General features: G+C 40.1%; 1 protein-coding gene across 1 annotated transcript; it reads right to left on the bottom strand.

Moving 5' to 3' along the window:
* Nucleotides 1-594: 594 nt before the first annotated feature.
* MYCL (MYCL proto-oncogene, bHLH transcription factor) lies at nucleotides 595-6035 on the bottom strand. Its single transcript, XM_075195271.1, has 3 exons — nucleotides 5971-6035; nucleotides 4563-5020; nucleotides 595-2413 (listed from the first exon to the last, which is right to left on the bottom strand). Exons 2-3 carry the CDS (start codon nucleotides 5014-5016, stop codon nucleotides 1851-1853), a joined length of 1017 nt encoding a protein of 338 aa, XP_075051372.1. The 5' UTR covers nucleotides 5017-5020; nucleotides 5971-6035; the 3' UTR covers nucleotides 595-1850.
* Nucleotides 6036-16540: the final 10505 nt, after the last annotated feature.

The raw sequence follows: 16540 nt of genomic DNA, 5'->3' as shown, positions 1-16540 counted from the left end.
GTCTTTCATTTGGTTTGGCATATAGCACCAGAAGGCCTAAATCTATGTGATCCTTCCAGAGGAGACTGGAATATGCATATGCAGATATCACCCTAGGTAAATTACACAATATATATTTTAATGAGACTCTTGTACATACATTGTATTGATAAATTATAAAACCAAGTCTATCTGGAACAAAAGCAGATTGCAATTTTTTTCCTAGAGAGCAGATATGCTCAGTATAGCATACAGGCTTCCAGTGTGGACAATTGCCACAATTTCTTATAATCCTTTAATAGTAGTGGTAGACACAGATCTGCTCCTCCTAAACAAAAGCTTTTAAGCACTCAGCATCATGCAGACTTAATTTCACACATCACACCTAGAGAATCAATCACATGTAAAGCTGATTTATTTAGCAAATCACAACAGTGAACACTCCTAAAGTGCAGGTTGCTCCAGGAATGAACTCCAATCCCAGTGCTGTAATTTACATTACAAAGTGCTTCTTAATTAAATGAAACTCCAGCAATTGGAGTCTGGGCAGACCTCATTCAACTGAACCAGGAAAATGGATCCCCGCTACAATACAAAGATTCAGTAGGCACAGAATTGCAGATTGGAAACATTGCTTTATTAGGGTTTGTGGTTTGTATATTCTTTTAAAGGACATTAAGACAGCAGCATCTATGTTCTTTAAAAAAAAAAAAAAAAAAAAAGAAATCAAAAAGAAAAACAAACCAATATGTGCCCTTATAGCAATCATTTAATTGCATGTTCTCCCATAGGGCAGACTGTGCAGCAAAAGTAATTACCAACAGGCATGAGCTCTATATAACACTAGGGCTAGCTGCAGGGCAAATGTTTGGATATTAATGATTAGCCACCAACTTCTTCACCAACTCAACATTGATATCCAAGCAAGATGATGGTGCTCAAAGCTTGAGGCTGTTGGAGCCCTGTGCAATCAGCAGTAGAGATGAAACAAGACCCAGGATAGTTTGTCAATAGATTACATATGAAAGCATAAGGTTTTCAGTCTTCAGTTGCTGACATTAGGATTGTTTTAATAAATCTCTAAATTTACTCAAAAAAGATGTACAAAAATACAGTATAAATTTCTCAGTACAAAATCCAGCAAGACGGCAGCAGCAAATTCAAAGAAAAGTACAACACAAAAAAGTCAAACAGACAAACTAGTGTAAAGTGTCGAGAGTGAGGTATAGAGTGGTTCACACGAAACTGGTCCAATGTTCCCTCCACAATGATATGGCAGTCCTTCAGGTCAAGATTGTAAACCCTTTTCCCTACAGACTGGTATAAGACATAGTAACACTACTACTAGCAAAATAAATCTAAACAAATGGCAGACTAAGATATTTAAATCAGGAACAGGTTATACTTAAACAATAACTTTGCAAGGGGGTGAGAACGTCCCACACAATACCTGACAATTTGGACAGCATAAAGTGCATCACAGAACTAAGGAGGTGATTCCAATAAAGAAAATATACATTTTTAACAGGAACAGAACCATCACCCCCCCCCCCCCCCCAACATTTGACCTCTAACACTTGGTTGAAGGATTTGCCTGTAAAAGTTAGTTGTAATTAAGAGGTCTCATAGGAAGTCAGAAAAAAAAAAATATCAATGCAGAGTGTCCATATTTTACCAAGAGGGAACAAGTCTTTTGTAGAACCTGAGGAACCAAAAAAAGATTCACCTGAAACAAGATAAGCCCTTTCTCCAATTGTGCTCTGTGGAGCACACTGACTCAGAGTGGAAGTCTCACCTTTGTGCAGTCCCAAGACAAAACTCCTCAAAAAAATGTGCAAATGTGCCAGGCAGACCCCTGCCTTTTGTCCCTCTCAACGACGTTTTAACTTTGAGATTCTCCTCAAGAGTTGCTGGTGCCGAGAACGAAGCTTCATTTTCTCTGCCACAAGACGCTTTTCATCACTGATCAAGCCCTGCAGATACTCTGTAGCTTTGCTCAGAACTACCACCTTCGGTGTTTTGGAAGAATGAGCAAGACCAGGCACATCCTCTCTTAGAGCCAGAAACCGTGATCGCAAGTCGTTTCTCCTCTTGCGTTCCATGTAGTTATGATTCTTTCGTTTAGCAAGGTCCTCACTGTCTGAGCCACCAGATGGAGGAGGGGAGCTAGATAAAGGGGGACTGCAAGGTGGCATAGAAGGACAGCTTACTTCACCAGGCTCCTCTTCTGTAGTGGGAGACTGACAGCGTTGAGGAGAGGTAGGACTGGGCTCAGGGGGGAGGCGTGCTGCATAGTTATGTTGCTGCTGGTGGATAGAAATGTGAAAGAGCTTGGTTGTAGTATCCAATGGATCAGCACGAACAGTTATGGTCACTGGCTGACGACCATGGTAAGATTTCCTCTTTTCCACAGTTACCACATCAATCTCATCCTCTGAAGGAGGAAAAAGAAACAGTAAAGTTCAAAAACAATTTGATATTCTTCTCAAGCTTCATACAAATATCAAAAGTATCAAAGATGCATTTGTAATGCAAGTTAAGGGCATGTGGAGAGCTATGAAGAATAAAATTCATTGTACCAAATGACACTACATTTGCATCTTTATGTACATTTAAGACAGGAAAGTGCTTTCTTTTTAAAACAAACTTTTTGGTACCTCTGACACATGCAGTTGTCTCATCTGAACAGTTAAGTAAATGCATATGCAGTTAAGTGTTTACATGTTTCCACACATCACAAAAGAAGAAAAAAAAAGAAAGCCCTGCAACAACCAATATGTTTGTAGCCAGAGTGTCACTCATTGTTCTACAACAAATGTCAGGAATACAATTACTGCTGTAGACCAATTGTGTTTGCTAGCCAGACAGATGAGCTTTGATTTTACAAGAACCTATCACATTTATAGGTATGCCCTTCTGCTCCATGGGAGGTTTGTCCTCCCGGAGCTCGCCTTAATAAAAATGATGGAAATACCTAATCTGCACAATATTTAATTGCTGTACATTTTACTATAAATACAACAAAACACAAACAAGTACAGTCAGGGGCTATTAGGAAAATTAGGTAAAAAATAAAATGCAGGTAGCCCAGTGACTGTGCCCAAGTTAGCGCACTATACAATCGGCCTGGGGATAGATCCCCACTGTCCCCAGCCCAAGTACGGTTATCAGAGCTTACAAGAAGGATCTGAATCAGGAATTCCTCTTTACAAGTGGAACAAACAAAAACTTGGTGGTTTACAGTATAACAAAACCAGATTTAAAGTTTAAGGTTCAACAATTCTATATGGTTAAATGCCTTTGCAGCATTCAATACAACTGATTGTAAGTCACAACCAAACAAAGGGTTGGACAGCATAGCAATGAAGTGAAGGGGAGTGTTAAATCTGGCAGCATGTGCAGGAGGCTGTACAAATGGGTGAGGCATGGGGGGGATGGTGTCTGCAGCTCAATACAAAAGAGAAGCCACAAAGGATGTAATTGTGAATAGGCTCATTTCCCCATTAATAAATCCTAGTCACATGTCCAGTGACTTCAATTGGTCTAATGTTCTCAATTCAAATGCTGGGCCTCTCTCTATTGGCTGAAGATAGTGTCTGACCCCTGCCGGCTGCAAGCTGTTGCTTTTTGTCTGGCCATGTGGCTCTCCTTTTCAACTGAAAGCACTTCTGCATTGTGCAACTTCGTGTTGGGTGGAGGGGAGTATCTACACAATGTCCATGCATTGAACATTACCCTGCTTCAATATACCTTATGCACAATATCCAACTTTTAATATGAGCTAACCAGGAAAAACAGCAATCGTATACACGTGTAATAGAATTCACAATGCCACAAACATTCACTACTAGTGGTATAAGCAAATGCACAACTGCATACATAAAAAAATGACAAGACAAAGTATATGTTCATTCATAATGTAGTGCTTTATGTGCAGCAAGAGATTAGAAAAAACATAATTTGCACTTTGAACAAGCATCCAGTATTTTGTTGACCCCTTAACACATTTATGTTTTTAGACTTGTGTAAATGCTGGTTCAAAATCATTTGGGGTCCTGCTCTTTAAATTGTTTCAAAGCTGTTGATTATTGCCTGCCTTAAGATTAACATACATTAATTGTCCAAGTTTCCTATACATTCAGTTCAAAATAAGTAAATCAGAGGTGTATCTGTAGTACAAGTCACTGTTAGTCTACTTGACACCAATGTTAAAAAAACAAAAAAACAGACTACAGTCCAGAAGACTAACCAGCAACACAAATCAACTTAGTTTAGCAGTTCACAGATACAATGACAGCCGGTAATGCAGGTAGCCATTTGCCTGTTGTACACCTGCTGCGGGCACTAGGTGTGTAAAGATTGCAGGTACCAACTTGTAAACTATAAGGAAGTAGTATTTCTATTACAAGAGATCCACCCCAAACAAGCTTCATTGCAGTTGTATACACTAACCAAAGTCTAGCACACACAGATGATGCCCTGTGGCTTTAAATAAAGGATTTAAAGAGTGTGGAAACTGTCAACAAGTTAGTCACCATTCCAGTCACCAAAAATGTTCTCCAATGCTTGTTTTATGCTCTTACCCGAATCACTGGTGCTTTCAGATCCAGATGAATTTGGAATCTTTTCAGGAATGAGTGCTGGCAAACTGACTCCTGGACTATTCTGCTCTAGAGGGCTGACTGTAGACTCCAGCATTTCACAATCCGGAACACATTTCGTAGTACTACTTGAAAGACGTTCATTGATGACCTTTTCCAGATGTTCCCGGGTTGAGAATCCACTCCACATGCAATCTTTTAAGAGGACTACAGAACTAAGACCAGAGAGTTTGACAGGGGACTCCCAACCCAAATCCATTATCTCTGATCCCCAGTTAGTATCACTTCCCCCTAGGCATCCTGCATTAGTTTGAGAGCAACCAGGTACCAGCTCAAATTTCTTCCAGATATCCTCACTGGGAGCAATGCAGCGATAAAAGTCCTCCTTCAGATCCACATCATAGAAATAGTGTGTATTATAGCAGCCAAGATCCATTGTCCTACAAAAAAATTAAAAAGACTAATTTACCAGAAGAATAGGGAGGGAAGAAAACCACAGGAGCAGTTCAGTTAGAAAAGGAACACATGTTATTTGTTTATGAAAGAGTCAGAGGTAGCAAACAGAAGAACTGACAGGTGAGCAAGTATTGACAACATTTGGGCAATTTGATTGTGTGTGTCAGGTCAGTTACATATTAATGATAATTGAGTTGGGAGGTGTCAATACAAACCAGGAGATTGAAGAGACAAGGGGGTGTATGTCAGAAAGCTATATAAACAGGGGAATTTGGAAACTGGTTTGCTCTTTCAGTCCTTCCATAATTGTTATTTGGGGTTGTCAGCAGGCATCTGGGGGCAGGTATTCAGTTAACAGAAAGCAAGTTATTGCTAATTTTCAGGGGAGTGTGGGTCAAACCTAACAGGGGTATTGTTTTTTTGGGGGACGTAAGAAAGCCAAGATTGATTTTGGATGGAATGGAAGTGACAAAGTTATAGATAAATGCTGGTGGCCACTGTAACAGAGCAAAACAGATGAGAAATAATTGCCCAAGCTGCTGGTAATGTACATGGATTATTGGTGAATCACAAACATGACTGCACTGGGGCTTCAAAGTAAAGACAAGTGACACCAATGTACTGAGATTTTAACAGCAGGAAAAGTATACTCTGGGATAAAAACATAGATGGAGAGGACATAATGAGGTCCCCACACACAGCCATAAAACATTAGAAACAATGAATGAAGGCGTCCAATAAAAGACACTACACACTTCCTTACAGCTGAGAATGACTAGATAACTAAATGAAAATAACACAACATGGTTGTCCCTTGAGCTCAGGATCCCAGACACCATAAAGGCTGCGTGAGGCGTCACCCCCGTACACCTAGGTGTTGTGTAAGCCCCTCTCACATGGACAGCGTTCTATCACAACATGCTCTCTGTCTTACCGCTTATGTCCCAGCACGTTTCCTTGGACACGCTGAATCTGCCCGGGTTCATTGTTCCCGCACACTATTATATCAGCTCCGATAGCTCCTCCCCCGATGGGCGTGTCCCGGCACACCAGGCTGCTGAACACCTTCATCATAACAGGGAGGAGGGGGCTGCTTTGCATAAACGTCTTGCAGTGTGTGAGCTCGTTGTGTAGTAAGGCACAGTATTGTGTGTACCCTGGCAGGAAGCCCACACAGACAAAGCTTTTTTTTTTTAGCAGTAAATGTTTTCAAAACGGTTACTTGTCATGAGAAAGCAAACCTGCTTTATTCCTATATGAGCCGCACACAGGCTCCTGTTAAAACTTTTCGCCTTTGTCCTAGCGTTTGGGAAGTAATCATTACACTACGCACCAATGTTCATTATTCATTTTGACATAGTTTTTTTCAATGAAGCTTCACGCATGTTTTTAGATTGTTTACAATTGTTCACAATTCTGATGAGATTAGCGATATGCATTTCAATTACTAGTAGTAATGCACTGAACTGTGTATATATATATATATATATATATATATATATATATATATATATATATATATATATATGGCCGTAACTAGGGCTGGGCGACCGCCCAGGGCGCAACGCTGAAGGGGGTGCAATTTATGAATATTTTAGGTTAATTTGGTTAAAATTCAGGGCTAGGGGGGTGGCATTTGTCTTTCTCGCCCCGGGTGCTAGAATTCTAAGTTACGGCTCTGTATATATATATATATAGCTCGATATCAATATATATTGTACATACATAAGTATAAAGCTGTACAACTAGATAGAGCCACTTGTGGAACTGATAGAACATTCAGAAAACTATTGTAGTGATCGACAGCTCTTGGTCCCCAGGGGTTGTAAAACAAATGTTTGACATTGCTTTCTGTTGTACAACTGTATATATATAAATATAATATACAGAGCAATATATTGCGTGCATATTTGGATATACTATGTAAATGAACGTAGATCAGATCTAAACTATACATGATTATTGTCTACACTCCTTTCATTCTTAGATTAATTCTTTGTTAAGATTTCATTTTCAGCAACATCGCCACCTCCCATACATGTACATGTAAACATTGCATTTATATTGAAACATTGTGGTTATACATTGGCACACAACTATTGTTGAGAAAGGCAATTTCAATATATATAAACAGCAGGGGATGGCTGACAAATTGTAGCACTAAAGGGGGGGGGGGTCAAGACTGGTCTCAGCAGCCTAATATGAACATTTTAAAGGAAATAAAATGCAGATGACCCAGCCCAAGATAGCCCACTAGGGAACTAGCCCGATGTCCCCCTGCCAACAAGCCCAGCCAGCCCCTGGTCTGTCTGGCAAAGTATACATTTATTGGCCATGTTTGGCACCAAAGCTGTCCCTGGTTGGATGAGAGAGATTCCTGCACTACTTCAGGACAGCTGGTAATCCCTTCCCCCAACGTTCCCAGATGATCTTCTTTGCATTCATCCCACTAAACAACAAAAAGTTAATGTCACAGTACAACAGCAAAACTAATTAAAGCACAATGCATGCTCTTACCAATGCTTTTGCGTTCTTACTCATATACCATAATATTATGTTTTCTTAGTTTGTCTCTTAACTAGTGTTTCTGTTAACTGAAATAAGCTACTGTGTGTAAACAGCCTTAAACTGACCAAACGTTGCTTAATTTTGGCCACTCAATCCAAAAATCAGGCTGCTGAATCTCTGTCAGATTTGCCCATACTGTACGTGTACATTGGCCCATAATGGCCTATTTGGCTAGCCAAATGATAGCATGTATTATGGACTATGGAGCAAGGTTCTCTTTCGCTTATGTTGGGACATTTGCATGGAATGCTGCTAATTGTTTCATGGGTAAGGGGAGTATATATATAGTAATAACATAGCTAAAGAATGTCACTTAAAATCAGCAAAATGTAGTTTTCATTTTAACAACAACAGTGTGTGCCAGGGTTTTTTCATGTAGCACACAAATACTTGATAGCTTATTTGTACACTGAAATTTAAAGTTGATATTTGTGTGCTGCATGAAAAAACAGTCAGTATTTAACTTATGTGCAAAACAGAATAATAATTTGCACCCCTTGCATTGTAACATGGTTTTGTCCAGGAGACTGAAATAAGAAGTTTCTTAAGTTAAGATCCTTAATGAATCAGGCCCCTGGTAGACTTGAAAACATTTCTGCAGTACATGTATAATATAACGTGTGACCTGATTCTGAAGGTAAAAAGCAACAGAGGGAGGTTGCCGTGCCTGAGGGGTGGGGGGATCATTCTAAGACATGGGGATGCCAAATACCTTACCACCAAACTTGCAGTCACAACAATTTATGTGAATAATTTCCTATATAAAAGTGTAGCAATTGAAGCTGAAATCAATATAATATGTAATATAATAACTGTAAGGTCAGAAACTGAACGCATAAGAAAGTAAAATTGTTTGGAAATGAGGGAGATCTTTTGTTTTCACCGAGAAATAAAATGGTTGGGGAATCTTCATGGACAATGTAATTTATTTTTTAATTAAAATGTTTACATTTGACTGTTTTATTTATTTGTTTTTAGACCTGTGGTAAGAAGCAGAATAGGACTATCATTGACTCATTTGAAATACAAGACCTTGGGATTTACATAAGAAAAGAATTCAGATCCTTGAGGCATTGGTAAATTACAAGGGACACATTTTTTATGTGTGATACTAATTATTTCTTCCTCCTCTAATGTTTTCACATTTTGCACAAAATATTATAACTTCCATATTGTGTTCAGTAACTGTGTACAATTAGGGATAAAGAAATAGAATAGCAAAGAGGACATTTATGTTGGAATTTTACAGACTAGAGAAGATGTAGGACAGGTGGAAGATTATTGATATAAATAAGTTGGGATAAAACATTTTTAAGGGAGCTACACAATGGAGTAAGAAAGGCTTATGGCAATAAGCTAAATAAGTCCCAAAACTTACTGGTAGGCTATTTAGCTTCTGAAAAAAAACCCTATTGTGGTTCTATTTCTGTGTGTGTCGTAGGGAATAGATTGTAAGCTCTATTGGGGCAGGGGCTATGTGAATGTTTAAATATCATAATCAACAGACAGAGAGGTAAGAGAGCCCTACTCGAAAGTAAGGCACTATGTAAATAAAGGATAGTAATAATAATACTTTTTTCTTTCCAACACATCACGAAAAGTAGTTAAAATGAAACACTTTTAGGCTTTGTACGCATAAGAGCCAATAAGGCATCCAAGGTACTTTCAATGGATTGTGAATGTTCATACAATTAGAGTTTATTGAACCTTTTGACAGACATTAACTCTATATACACTATGGTCACTGTGAACGTGGGGTGATCTTTTGAGTTTAGACAATGCTGCAGCATTGTAACCATGAGTAAGCGTTCATTAAAGGGTTCAATTAAAGCTGCGCTACACTAGGGAATATATTACTTAGGTGCCCAATTTTGTTAACAAACTTTTAATGATGGAGGAAGTGTGTGAGCAGAAGGGCCAGTATTGCACGGAACAGTCCCCGTGGTTCCTGTTAGGGGAATGGGACACCAAAGGAAAATATGTTCCTCTGTGCAGCTTTAACGCTAATTTTCTGAGTGTTCTCAGTGTGTTGAAAGCATCCTCAGCATTATGCACACTGGCTGCCTTATTGGCACCTGTATATACATATATAGTCCCTGGCTACAAATGCGTCTGCAGTTTATAAAAAAAATAAAGCCAAGTACTTTTATAGAGATCATGGATATCATTGCTAATAATATATATTTGTGAAATATCTGCTGGTCATGTGGTGTATGGTCACTTACTTTGGAACCATAATGTGATGTGGTACCAGCTGGCTGTTGCCCTCCCCTTCTGCTCTGACTATGGCATGGGTGTGGCATCCGCTGTCAGAGTGTCCCGTGAATACTCAAGTGTTTAATCACAATTAACATGGAGTGGACACTAGCGCAAATGTCTAAGAACTGTTGGGCGCCAGAGTCTGGCGGCCAGACCATCTCATATAAAAATAACATGTTTTCTTTATTTATAACAATTTCTTCTCCTGCACATATAACTGTTGCAGTGGATAGAAAACAAATGCCAAACTCCTACAGCACAGGGTTACAAGCTCAACTTCTACCAAATACCTCCAGGACATAACTTCAGCAGATGTTATTGCTTCACAAAGCTCCTTCATCACTCTTCCTGCACATTTCTTTCTAAAGTCCAGTATGCCTAATTACACAGCTGTAAACATGTTGCTGCTGGGTGCAGTAGTTCCACACATTTAGTACTGTTTAACTCACTCTCTTAACAGCTGTCCGCACACATTGGGCATACTTCAGAGGTTCATGCCCGCGTTTCAGGAAGTATTAACTAATATTCCACTATCCAGGGATATTTTTGCCATGGTGATCCCCATCCAGCCCAGGGACCCTCTTTCTTCAGCCCCTCTGCTGCCTCTCATACTGTCACTTTTCAGTAGCATCCCAATATCCAGAGACTCATCCATGCTTAGCAACCATACTGCAGTAAGGTGCATTTCAGGAACATGAAATACACAATAGCCAGGGACTTTGCTTCATTTAGGTAGGGGTATATTTACTAAACTGCAGGTTTGCAAAAGTGGAGATGTTGCCTATAGCAACCTATCAGATTCTAGCTGTCATTTTGTAGAATGTGCTAAAGAAATGACAAATGACAGCTAGAATCTTATTGGTTGCTATAGACAACATCTCCATTTTTTCAAACCCGCAGTTTAATAAATATGCCCCTTAATGTAACAGTTCTAAACCTCATCTCACTGTGGGGACTCCTTTCCTCTAGAGCAGTCAACTGCCTAGTTGCAGTGACCCCCCTTCACATTATAGGGGTACTTTTCAAGGGGGTTCTACACAGTGTCCTCTCTTATAGTACATGTGACTTCCAATTAGTTTCACTCGCCCCGTCCAAGGTTCTCCGTCTGCCATTCAATGCCCCTCTCTTGAAGGCTCGCTCCCCCAGGCAGCTTTCCAAACGTTAAACAATCTTTAAGACCTTTGCTGTTGGGGGACTCCCCCCCTCTTGTCCACACTTTTCCCAGTGCAGCTCTCACACACTGCTGCATAAGTACACCTTCACTGGGGTCTCTTCTTGGGGTACCATTGAAGGGAGGGATATCCCTGTCACTGTCCTCTCCCTCAAAGCCCTCATTAATATGGGGCTGTTTATGCCTCCTAAAGGGGTAATTAACTGGTGCTCTAGAGGCATCCACCACACTCCCTTTTTCAGAGTTTGGGGCTCTTTCCCTTTAATAGGTTCTATAATTGAGCCTCTCTCCTCCCTTTGCCATGGACCCGGGGTCACCAACTTCTAAAATGGCTGCAAACGCTAAATGCGAGAATCCAGAGCCTTTATTGATTCTGGCTCCCCTACTCCTGGCTCTGGTGCTTTGGCGCTGCACCACTGGTCACGCCCTCTGTGACATCACTTGTGGTCACAAGGGGATGGAGCCGCACTACTGTAACACAGTACATACCAACGGACTTTGTCGATCAATGTCTTATGCAATTAATATTTGTATTAAATGTTCCTCACATCCTGTACTCAATATGGACTGGTAGCTGATGCTACTGGACACATGACTTCCACTGTCAGCAAGTCTCCTGCCATTGTTCTGCATACTTTAAGGAACCGCAGAGTGTGCAATCATTTCATGGTCAGAACCACTTGTACTCTGCTCAATAAGTGTGCAGAAGAAATTGTGACGTTCTAGCACATATCCCCTCCAGTAAATTATTATGGATATTAGAAGACAACTTGAAATTTCATGACCTGTATTAACTCCTCAATGACATCAGGGACATCTAATACCCTTATAATTTACAGTTAGCGGTACATTATTGCATATATGTATGGACGCAGTAGCACGGTGGTTATCAATTATACCTCATGAGGCTAGGGCCAAGGGTTCAATCCTGAACAGGAAACTATTTGTGCGGAGTTTACATTGACTTTGAGGATGCCGCTGACTGATATTGGCGCTACTAGACAGGGAGGCGCGAAGTCTAACGCATCCCCGGTATTCAGCAGGGACCCCAGCAAGGAGTTATGGGCTTGGCTGCATGAGGTGCGCCTGTAGCGGTTCTCCCAGCTAGTTAATAGTGCAGTAGGAGTGAGCAGGAATGGTCGTACGGTCCGGGTCGGGTGACAATTGATAGCGCAGTACACGTAGGATGATCCAAAGGAAGGTCAGGAGCTCGCCAGGGTTCAGTAACCAAATAGTCAATGGAGCCAAATTGCAGGACAAATAGAGTGGTCAGCAGGCGGGGGATCCAGGGGGGAAAACGATTGCCCCCCCTAGCACATTGCCGCCTCCAGTGTTTTAACTAAAACTCTGAGCAAAGTGAAAAATCCCAGACCAGAACAAACCGGAAGTGACGACATTCTGAAACCCCTATTTCAGTTTGATATCACTTGTGGGAAGTAAGTGACACTACCAGGGATACAGCATACGAACTCTGAATTATCCTTATTCAACATACTAGCAAGACAATTTAATAAGCATACTATAGATAATCTATTGATATTTTTTTGCACATTCTCTAAATCTCAGGACTTCTGTTTATAGTACTCTGCTTCATGATTAAGAACTATGTTAATACAATGTATATCTGGATCGCGCCCTAGATGTATACTAGGCAGGGATTCATATAACTCCACGATCCTGCTTAGAGAATTTAAAGGGCACCTACCAATCTAACTAAAACCAATTTATATGTAGCACACTGCACTGACAACTCAGTGAATATATTATTTTGGGTAACCATTCTGAATATTTAGAGAACATTTATTCATAATACCTTGCCCTCTGTTTTTCGTTTAAAGTTGAATTATCATAATAGCGGACCTTATACTAATATTACAAATTCACACTTTGAATATTGATAGTAGTAGCAAAGTAATGCAATTTATTTTGCATTTTTAATCACACAGCACATGTTCTTATGTATTGTTTTTAATTATTTTGCTCCTTTTCCAACCATCCTTGTTTGTTTATCTTATTTTTAATGTATATCTAATAAAATGTATGTTTTTATGTATGGGTTATCCCAGAGTGCCCCTAAATATACACATTCTCTTTCTCTGGCTTTCAAAATTTTCTTGTGTCCAGGGTGCATCCTTCAGGATTATATGAATCCTGAATAGTCTAAATTTAAACTTATTGATGGATATTACCTATAAATCACACCTGCTGCATTTGTATTTCTTTCTCTTAGGCAACACTAACAGGGATGTTGTGATACTAGAAACAGTAGGCAGACAGTACAGTAGCATACTTTTGTTTAGTTTTATCACCACAATTAGCTTGTGTTGCTGGCACATCTGAGAATAACTTTGGACAGGTTGGACATTTTGTATATAGGTAATTGGATTTCTTCCTTTAAGGAAAATTTCCCAGAGAAAAATATTGGTATTCATGTTGATTAAAGACATCAGAGGCATTTGTCATTTTATTAGTTTTCAAATAAACTTAAGAAATCCTATAGTAGTACAAATCTACAATACAAAAATAAAATTCAATGTACAGTATGAAATTACACTGCACATCTAAGGCTCATTCACATGTATCCACTGTGCTTTTGCAGTCTTTTGCAATCCAGCACATAAAATTTAACTTGCATTTGACCCTTTCGAAATCAAATTTTGATGCATTAATAACGCATTGAAAGCACATTTTCAGTGCATTCGATGGGACCCATGTAGCTTTGGTGTGACCTGTCAGATCTTGGCTGCTTATCACCAGAGAGCAAACAGACAGCTCTTGGATTTGACTTGCCTTAATTGCAATATTTAATAGCCAAATAGGCATCAATAATAAGCAAACAACATTGTGATGAAGGTGGTGCAGTGTGATGAAGGTGGGATGAAAGGGACAGCAGTGTGATGATGGGGCATTCATATTTGTTGCTCTTATTGTTGTGATTTTATAGCTATATAGTGTTTTGCTTAAAATAAAGCAAAGAACAAACCTGACCGATTTGTATCCTAAAATACATTCACTTGTACACATAGTGCTGTAGGGCACTTGAGGGGACTTGAGAGGGGGAGGAGTCGGGACTGGAGAGGGGGTGGAGTCGGGACTGGAGAGGGGGAGGGGTCAGGATTAATCCATAAACCGCCCCCCCTAAAAGATAAGTCTAGATCCGCCCCTGGTGGTCAGAAAGAAGTCAGGAGTCAGGAACCAAAGGACAAATAATGGAAACAAGGAACAGGAGAAGGCACACTGAAGAGGTGAAACCAATACTCTGGCACAGATGTGTGGGAGGAAGTGCCTTAAGTACCCTAACCAAGCCCCTGACAGGAAGAGGACGCCGAGGCAGTCAGGAACACCCGACTTCCGGCAAACATGAAGAAAGAAGCGTCCCGTTGCCTAGCAATGGGACACGAACCCTACTGCGCATGCACGTCGGACGGACCGGAAGTACGTCCTGTTGCTAGGCAACAGGATGGGATTTGAGTAAGGAAACAGGCGTCCGTCCCCAACACCTATGCAGCATGCTGGGACGTCGCCTGACATTCTCCTCACCTTTTGCGTCAGATTCCTTTGGGTGCTCCGGTTTACTCCCACAGTCCAAAATATACTGGGGCAGGCACCAGGCGAACATTCGCAGTGCTGTATAATTAGTTGGCGCTATATGGAGGCACATGAAATAAATAATCTATAATGTACAGTAGATTGGTGTGTTATTCTTCATAAATTTTAAGTTTTTTACACCTGAAATCATTTGAAAACGTTATAGAAATATTAGGGCTCATCCAGTAGTGGACACAAATGCACTGAGAAAGTACCATGAAAAAGACGCACATAAAAAATTATATCTGTGCAGATGTTGATAATACTATTTTTTTATTTATTTATATATTGATTTTTCCCAATGTTGTACCAGGAGGAAACACACACAAACACATGGGGAAGATACAACTCCGCACATATAGTACCCTGGTTGTAACAGAACCCATGACCCCAATGCTGTAAGACAGCAATGCTAACCAAGGAGCCAGCATACTGCCCAAGTTGTGTCTATCACAAAACCAGTATTATTATTAATTTTTATTTATAGGGCACTACAAAGTATCCATAGCGCCGTACAAGGACAGACAACGGCACAGTACAAGGTGAAAAAGCACAGTACAAGTAACAGTAAGCACTATAACTCTGGGGGCTGAAGGCACAGCTAGAAAGAGAGGGAGGGGAAAAGTCAGTACAGGCAGGTAAGAGGGTGGGCACGGATGACGGTTAAGAGCCACTGAGGGGAGCTGAGAGAAGCAAGAGGAGACAGAGGGCAGAGGGATCGAGAGGAGGTGAGCTGAGTAGCTGGAGAGCGCAGTTAAAAGTGATGGATACAGGAGGTAGGAGAGCCCTGCTGAAAGAAGCGTACAATCTAAAGGGAGGGGAAGACAGACAGACACATGGATGAGACGGAGAGACGGGAGAAATGGAGACGGAGTCGAGGAAGGGAAAAAGGGATGAGAGAGAGAGATGTAGCCGACCGGTGGGAGGTTAGGCATGAGACTGGAAGGCTTTTAAGAAAAGGTGGGTTTTTAATGTTCATTTGAACCAGTAGAATTTATATGTATGTATACGTATGTCCCAAGCTAGCATAGAGATGTAGCTTGACAGTGTTAGTAGTAAACGCTAAAGTTACATTATCCTATTTGTACACAATAAAACTGCATTATCATTGCCCCGCACCCTTCTGTAAGATGCAGCAAATCACACTTCTCCCCTTCACATCTCCCAGAGGGGTCTCCAGAGAGTAAGTAAGTATAATTTGTATTAGCTTTTTTTTAAAATAAAACTAGGTAAAACATGGAAACTTGGAAAAAAAACATGTTTTTTTCCTAGTTTCTCTAGCTTGCACTGGATTGTAGTTTGTGGGCATGGCTAAAATACCACTCAGATGTGTTTATTTGTAGTACAAAATGATTGTATTCACATATAGTTATTAGGGGAAAACACAGCCTAAAATACCACCACCTGCTGGCAATATCAATAAGGATTATTCAAAGCCAGATTTGGGTGTAGCAGTGCATGTTTTTTGTGTGTTTGTGTACATTTTACATTGACTTGCAAATTCTTTATAAATGTATAGTAAAATTGTGTATATGTTGCAGTTTCAACTGTCAGTGTTCTAGGCACTGCTATAACACATTTCCTACAAGTGGACATAAGGCCACATTTACAGCTGGATGCATTTGCCCACCAAACGTATGTATGAAAAGACGTACAAAAAAATTTAATCTAAGTTAAAAAAGTAGTAATAGTGGCAGGCATAGATCAGGCATATAAGTGTGTATACTTATGCCCAAAGATGGCGTAAAGATAAAGCTTGGCAGTGATAGTAGTTAAAGTTGCCTATTTGTACACAACATAATAGTGTAATGAAGTGTCACATACACAAAAATAATGGAGTACTGAGTTACTATTAACTGTGAAAGTCACATTTAAAAATAAAAAAATAAACACAAAATACAAAATATAAATTAAATTA

The sequence above is a fragment of the Mixophyes fleayi genome, chromosome 2, assembly GCF_038048845.1.
Source record: "Mixophyes fleayi isolate aMixFle1 chromosome 2, aMixFle1.hap1, whole genome shotgun sequence".
Classification (NCBI taxonomy): domain Eukaryota; kingdom Metazoa; phylum Chordata; class Amphibia; order Anura; family Limnodynastidae; genus Mixophyes; species Mixophyes fleayi.
This window is presented reverse-complemented; position numbering and strand designations above follow the sequence as displayed.